Source organism: Chenopodium album, chromosome 4, assembly GCF_948465745.1.
Source record: "Chenopodium album chromosome 4, dcCheAlbu1.1, whole genome shotgun sequence".
Classification (NCBI taxonomy): Eukaryota; Viridiplantae; Streptophyta; class Magnoliopsida; order Caryophyllales; family Amaranthaceae; genus Chenopodium; species Chenopodium album.
Window position 1 is genome coordinate 59367296 of NC_137837.1, and position 8401 is coordinate 59375696.

Sequence of the window (8401 nt, forward strand, 5' to 3'; positions counted from 1 at the left end):
ATTGTAGCGAATGTACAATCGCTACGAAATAATCGCTACGAAAAGAGATTTTTCTTGTAGTGGACATTTATTTTGAAATAAAAAGCATATTATGATACCCTTTTTTGTATTTTTCTAAGTGAAACGTTTTGACTTTTTGCATTATACATCTAATCAACTTTGACTAATATTACTTAATTATATATATAATTAATATATAGTCTTGTGAGTACTTGTTGTAATCGTCTCAAGGTATATATTTTTAATATTTAATTATTATAATTTTTAACTTGATCATAATTAAAGATATTTATACTATATATTTATACTATTTATACTATATATTAAAAGACGTTTATAAAATTGTGTATGTGCCACGTGTACCCCTTCTTACACCCGTATTACGCCACATCATCATTCAACAACCTCTACCATCATGCCACATCATCATTCAATTATCCAAATTAAATTAAATATGCATTCAAAGATATTCGAACCTAAACTTCATTGAATAAAAACCACATGCATTGCCATCTTAATTAGAATTAAATTATAATATATGTTTCCACATTTATGTATAAATACATATAGTACAAGTATTATAATGTAATATAAAAAAAAATCCAAAATGAGTTATTGTTGTCATTGTTTTCAAATTTACAATGTAAAAAAATTATGAAGTACGTCTTTTAGATCGTCTAATATAAAAACGAAATTATTCAAAGTATCACCCGGGACATAACCCGGGCCACACACTAGTTATTAATCAAATCATTGTCATATGTGCACAAGAGCAACATTTTATTTTAAAAAAATATAGAGGGAGTACCACTTTTATCCATACTATTTACTAATACAGTGGGCATTTGGTCTAGTGGTATGATTCTCGCTTTGGGTGCGAGAGGTCCCGAGTTCGATTCTCGGAATGCCCCATCTATTTTCTAGTCTTTTAAAAATTGCAAAACTTTTTTAAAACCAACATTTTTTTCCCAAAATAAATTCCAATCCAATCCCCATATTCTCAAAATATAAATACCGTTCCACAACCCCTCAACACCTCTTCAATCCTCCTATCCTTCATTCACTCATTCATTCCTCACTCTCTCCTTATCCTCATATCTAATCCTCTCATCTCCTCTCTCCCTTCAACAATGGCGGCAACATCAACAACAATGGCTACCCTCAACCTCCCTTCTCTCACAACCCCCTCTTCCACCTTCCTCAAACACCCATTACCTCTCCAATTCCCCTCTCGCAACCCCATCAACCCTCTTTCCCTCTCTTCTTCCCGCACCACCCGTCTTCGCCCCATTGCCGCTGTCGAAGCGCCCGAGAAAATCGAGCAATTGGGTACTCAGCTCTCTGGCCTTACCCTCGAGGAAGCTAGAGTCCTCGTCGACTGGCTTCAAGATAAGTTGGGAGTTTCTGCTGCGTCGTTCGCGCCTGCTGCTGCTGTTGCTGCCCCTGGTGCGCCTGCTGATGCCGCTCCTGCTGTCGAAGAGAAGACGGAGTTTGATGTGTCAATTGATGAAGTTCCTAGCAATGCTAGAATTGCTGTGATTAAGGCTGTTAGGGCTTTGACTAGTCTTGGACTTAAAGAAGCTAAGGATTTGATTGAAGGTTTGCCTAAGAAATTGAAGGAAGGTGTTTCTAAAGATGATGCTGAAGATGCTAAGAAGCAGCTTGAAGAGGCTGGTGCTAAGGTTTCCATTGTTTAAGAAAATATAAAATCTGAGTTTTTTTTTTGGATTTTGTTTTTTTAATGTAATTTGGTAAATGTTGGGGTAAATCTTTTGTTGTGATTTTAGCTACTTTTTTTTAGATAATGAATTGTTTTAGATGTAGTATATTTGTGGAATTCTAATGTTGCTTTTGTAATTTGGTTTATGTAATTTGGTAAATGTTGAGGAAAATTGCAGCACAATAGTTTACCAAATTCAACTAATGTGTTTTTACATTTTAATTCAAGCTTATTTATCTGTTTATATCTGCAATTATTGATGTTGATATTGACATTGTTTTGTTTTTAGACAGAGCAAAGTCTTCAAAGTGTGTTTGTAAGTCTTGTAACTGAAAATTCATTGCTTTTATATATTTTTTTGATATTATTAATCAATTATTTGATGTTCAGAATTAAGTTGTTCTTTTATTTCTAGGTTGCTCTTTATGAAATAGTTGCATTAAGTAAAGGGTTTTTGCTTCTTATCTTATCTGTGCTGTCAAACTGTGATACGCTTCTGACCGAGCAAAAACTCATAAGTTGCATTTGTTTCATTCAGGCATTATTTAGAAATTTAGAATGTTCTGTCCAAGTAAAACAAAAATCCGATACCTTACCCGTAGGAAGTTAAACCTGCCTGTTTCCAGTAAAGGTATTCCATTTCCAAAGTTAGTATACAAATAGTGATGGCCATATTAGTTCGTGGCCGCAGTTCAACGATCTGGCATACATTTAGCACTACATTTGTAACTTACCTCAAAGTGATTGTGTGTAAGTCATCAGTGAGGATTTGTCATGAATTGCTTGGTTATTTTCCTGGAGTATTGGTATGATAGTATCTTGTGGTTGAAGTTTTGTGTATGCAGTTGTCTGCTTCTCAGGTTGAAGGGTAATGTGAGACCCTGCAATTGTGTTGTGCTGCATATTGGAGGCTTGATTGATGTTGCTTACAGGTAACAGTTTGGATGCTGCATCCAGGTATTGAACTTGTTCTTGGAACTCATGATATGTCTGTTTATGGATGGTGAAAAACGCTGTTGACAGCAACTGGAGATACCAGTTACCGCATTGTCATTGTCGCTACTGATGTTTGGGTATTGAAGCTGATTCTTGGTTTAGTACATTGCATATCTGTGTCCCTATTATGCAAGATGCTTATTTCTCTTGTTTTGTTTTCATTCAATCATATTTCTACCACATTTGTAATTCCTTCATATTGGAAACTGACAAAAAACTATTCTCCAGATAACATTTGGGGGCATGACTTTTTGAAGTGCTTGAAATTAAATTACCAGAAAGCTGTAAGGTTCACTGACAAGTGACAACTCATTGAATGTAGAAATTCTTATAATGATAGTTTTAGATGTTCAAGCTTGAAGATTACATTGTATAGCTTAAATGAGTTTTTAAAGCACCTTTTAGGTGTTCAAGCTTGAAGAATTGGAAGTGAATGTACTGAACATGCCTGTTAATTTGTGTGATCTTGCTGATTCAAGCAAGCTTGTTATCGTGATGTGATGCGAATCTTCTGTAGTTGGAAATTGGCAGTGGCTGACTGGCTGGTATAAGAATGGAATGTGCTGCATTTTTTGTCATAGGCATGATCATCCATGGTCTCTCCTGTAGACCACTGCAGTAAGTATAGTTGAATAATTCTTATAAATAGTCATAGTCACTATAGCATATTGATTTGGATTATAATGAGCTTATTTTGGTTCCAAATAATGAGTTGTCTTTAGTCAATGGAAATTTTGGTACCTACTTTCCCTTTTTCAGAAAAAAATCTTACACTGAATTATAAGTAAAAGAAAATGTGAATTTTCTGTATTAGCTTAATGGATTTGTACCAGAAATGGCGTCAAAATCTGCTGACAAAGCGAAAATTATTGATTTTTTTTGCTTAATATGTTGAATCAATGTTGGAAACATAATTCTTACAAAAATATACAAATGTTGCATAACTTGATGCATATTTCTGATGATGCTTATGAATATGTGGACCTAATTGCTTCAGTGCTGAACCTAGCCTTCAGGCAAGGGCTGTTAAGAATATGCGAACTCAATGATATGATCTTGAGAATGCATGAATTTCTGGCTTTATTATTGCAACTTTGTATTAGTTGTACCTAGCATGTTCTCTGGCTTCTCAATAAAAATAGCAGATCACATTCTATGTTCTTAAATCATGTATATGCTGCGTTTTTTTCAAAAGCACTGTTTGAGTAACAATATCATCATATCATGAAGTGAAAAAGGGGCTAAGAAAAAAAAAAAAAAAAAAAAAAAAAAAAAAGGGATTTTGGCATTGACATAGTTCATTGTTGTTTTGAAGTACTGCAGTCTGCAAATACCTCTATGATCAGCCTGATAGGAGTTGCATATCTGAAAAAATACTGGCTATCTGGTTCCTTGAATAACTTCTTTGTGTTAACATTAGGAAAATTTGCCAAGAATAATACGACCTTTTAGCGGTCTTCCATAAATAGAACGACCTTTGGATTATTTCAAAATGGAACGACCTTTGATACACATTTGCCATAAATCGAACGTGACCTGTTGGTAACCTCTTTAGAAGGTTACTAGTGACACGTGTCACAATGTCGTTGGTCAATTTGTTTAACAATTTTTTTTTTTAAAACTTAAAATAAAAAAAACTTAAAAACTAAATAAGAAAACTAAAATTAAAAAAAAAAAAAAAAAAAAAACCCTCCCCCTTGCAGCCACATAGCAGCCACTCGACCACCATCTCTTCTCCCCCTCTCCACCCCCGGCCGGCGACCTGATCCCTCTACCCGGCGACGGCGCACCCCTCCTGACCCAGATCTCGAGCCTACACGCCCCTCCCCTTCCCTTAATAAACCACCTTCCCTCCACCTTATAACCCCCCCTCCTCTTGAAAACCCACCTCTCCTCACCGTGCGGCCGACCGGCGCCCCAACCCTTTCCCCTTTGCCGGCGAATCCATCACGCCCCTCCGACGCCCATCTCCAATCCATTCCTCCCCTGAACCACCACTCGAAAACCTTAAAATCAAGTGGTGGTTTTAACCTCATTGAATTTTCGGGTGGTGGTTCAAGGGGAGTGGATGGGTGGTCAGAGTCGGGGTCTTGGTCACGAGGGTACCGTCGACACCAGGTATAGGCTCTGGCCACCGGCGGGTTAAGGGATGGGGATAGCAGGTGGTGGTGGGTGGCTGCCGGGAAGGGGGAGGGATTTGTTTTTTTCCAGTTTTTTTTTTTTTTTTTTTTTTTTTTTTTTTTTTATAATTTTAATTTAAGTTTTATTTTTAATATCAATATTATTAAAAGAAAAATATTAAAATCTATAAATAAATATAACTAAAGTAATTACCGCTGATGTCATTACTTTTCACATGTCAACCTCTTATAAAAAAAATTCCCGCCAAAACTAATAATGACATCATTATTTTTTTTCAACATAAATAAAAATTTGAAAATAATAAATTAATTATACATTTCCTAACAGATTTTATATTAATTTAGATTCACTAATTATGCAATTTCGATTGGAAAAATTAAAGGAAGGTCAGACGATTTCATTTACTTATAAACATTATCCTTTTCTCCTACTCCGTATATTTTATTATACAGATTATATGAATTGAGGCTTCTACTCTTTATTAATTTCTCAATTTATTAGATGTTGATTAAATTATTTGTACTACGTACATATTACACACAAATAAGCTAAATAATATTGTTAAAATCGTAAAATAATATTTAAATCGTGCATCGCACGAGCCTAATCTAGTAAAATAAATAAAGTTTCAACCAATCACAAATGTGACACGTGTCCAAAGTAACCTGTGAAACAAGTTACAGGTTTTTTGGTCTATTTTCGGCAAATGTATATCAAAGGCCGTTCCATTTTGAAATAATTCAAAGGTCATTCCATTCTTCGAAGACCGCTGAAAGGTCGTATTATTGTTGGCAAATTTTCCATAACATAAAGATTATCAGTTTCTTGTTCCCGTATCATTGTCTTACCAAAGCTTAATTACCTACGTATTTCATGCGATATTTTCAACATTTTTACATTGCTACGCTTGTTCCACAGCCAAGATTCCAGAGCATTATGAGGACTATAGATTGTTACAACGGTAAAGGACTCAAGTGTTTGAAAGGGACAGTTTTGATTTCTTTTGAATTTGATCCCAGTGGAAATGTAAATATTGGAGGTTCACAATCATATGTGTGCACCGTTTTTGTGTATCAGAATTACGATTTTGATGTATGTTATTCGAAAACTTCTAAAGTTTGTTGTCACATAATATACTGAGGTTGTACCTGCTGATCTGGTTGTCTTGGGAATTGAAATCCACTGGAATACATGTTTGAAAGCCAATCTCTATAGAGAAGGATGGTATCACCGTATCAGGGTCAATGGAATGATGCAAACTAGCAACAACCCAATCTTAGCACTTGGAGATGTGGAAGCATTACCAGTCAAATTGTTTAGTGGAATTCGTTGCCTTGAACAATGGAGCCTGAGAATATCAATGGCTTTGGTTTATCTTGGCAGTTCTACGAGTATAATGCAGGGAAGGTAGTTCATTAATCATTATGGTTGTTTTTCAGGAAAAACTTTCTACTTTAATGGGTGAAGCTTATTGGATCTTTCTTTGAAGGCCATATTAGGCCTTAGTCAAGGCCACCAGGCTTGAACCCTTAATTTAAACTTAACTGAACTTAAAAACAACAGGTTCAAGCTTTCCTCCTGGTAAGATATATACTGAATATGAGTACAGATTATAATGCTCAAGACATTGAATTAGAATCACAATTGTGCTTGCTTTTGGTGCTTCAATTCACCGGCTGACGGGCTGAGATGCCAATCACAAGAACCGGCCCTAAGAGTTCCACAACTCAAAAACCCCGTCTCTCTGACTTGTATGAGTTTTGTGTGTACCAATATCTATACACTCCCTTCCTTCGCCCCTTTTTCTTTTGCTCCATAGCGATAAGGTTACTCTGAATTTTTGATAGGAAAAAAATGACGAAAGAGAAAAATGGTGCTAACTTGGAGGGAAAGAGACGGTCTAAAAAAGAAAATTGGGGCAAACATTTAAGGACAGAAGGAGCACAAAATAAGATTTGCATGAATCCAAATTGTCTATTAGGTTATACGTAGTCGCAGTTGTGCTCCATGAGAAAAGCACTTGACCAAATATACAGCTATCTAACAAATCTTGCAGCTGAATTTTCAAGTCATTCATCAGTTATTATGTAAGGTGCCTTTGATATAGGTCTTTTGGGTAACATCACCTTAATCTCATCAGAAAAATCATCTTCAAAGGCCCACACAAGTTCATTTTCTTCAATTCTTAAGTAATTTTTTCTCAGAATCATTGTAATTGTACACAGAAAAATACCAAAGGTTTCCTTTTTGTAAAAGCTTGCAATCCTAATAACACATATGATTTACAATCCATTGAGTTCTAGTTACTTCCTATACGATACACAAGTTTACCAATAAGGTTACTTGAGGTATCATGTTGCAATTCACACTCGATTTTAGCAACTAATACATCCCAACTATTGCATCCAACTCATTTACGTCGAATTCAATCAACCTTGCAAGAAGACTAGTTTCAAGTACGGACCATCCCAAAATTTACATATACTACCTCCGGCACACATTATAGGCAGCTTTGGAGCTCCCAAGGCTTCTCAAGGAACGCAAGACAAAATTTCATAATGGTTAATTTTTTTTTTTTTTTTTTTGAAACATCATAATAGGTTAATTAGATTAAACAATATGTAATTAAGGGTAGGAGAGAGAAGAGAGAGAATAGAGATAATTAACCACCACCACAACCATCAGTCACCCCACCAGTGAAACCACCGCAAATCACCCTGAAATCACCTCCACTCCCCCTAAACCACCGCAAAACCAACCCGAAACCACCGCAAACCACCCGCACTACTCTAAACCACCCTGAAACGGGCGAAACCACCTCCACTCACCCCTGAACCACCGCAAAAACACCCGATTTACTCTATTCTACCCCTGAAACAACCCGAAACCACCCCCCACTCACCCTAAAACACCGAAAATCATCTGCACTCACGCCGTTCCACCCTGAACCCACACCACCACTCACTCAACCAATCATCGTCGTACCCATTTCAAAACCCCGTAAACCACTCAAAGCTTCCACCACTCACCCCGATCCACTCGAACCTACCCCAAAAACCTCCTAAAACACCTAATACAAGCCCATCCACCCCCACAACGATCAGATCTAAACATTTCATTAAAGGAAGGAAGGAGAGAGAGAGAGAGAGAGAGAGAGAGAGAGAGAGAGAGAGAGAGAGAGGCACACCGGAGGCAATGGTGGCCGGTGGCCGGTGATGTTGACGGTGGTGGTCGGAGCAGTTACGAAAGATGAACAATTGAACATGGATGGAAGTTGAACGAAGTTTTTGAGTTTAGGTTGATGTCTTGAGTAAGGGTATTTGAGTAATTTTAATAAAAAAATTTACTAAAAAAGTAAAAAAATGGAAAAGTTGCATCTAATGTAAAATTTCCGTTCGATGACTCGACCCGAATAACCCGACCTATGACCCGAAATTGACCCCAAAACATTGACCCAAAAATGACCCATACACCCCAAAATAGATCATGACTCGACACCCGAACTAAACCGATCAGAAATTGACCCGAACAAGCCCAATACCT

General features: G+C 36.6%; 1 protein-coding gene and 1 non-coding gene across 2 annotated transcripts; both read left to right on the forward strand.

Moving 5' to 3' along the window:
• Positions 1-839: 839 nt before the first annotated feature.
• On the forward strand, positions 840-911 carry TRNAP-UGG (transfer RNA proline (anticodon UGG)). The gene has a single exon. It is a non-coding gene; the product is annotated as a tRNA-Pro (tRNA).
• A 123-nt stretch (positions 912-1034) lies between these two features.
• LOC145629157 (large ribosomal subunit protein bL12c) lies at positions 1035-1960 on the forward strand. Its single transcript, XM_081681696.1, has one exon. The coding sequence runs from the start codon at positions 1131-1133 to the stop codon at positions 1695-1697; it is 567 nt and encodes a 188-aa protein (XP_081537822.1). The 5' UTR covers positions 1035-1130; the 3' UTR covers positions 1698-1960.
• Positions 1961-8401: the final 6441 nt, after the last annotated feature.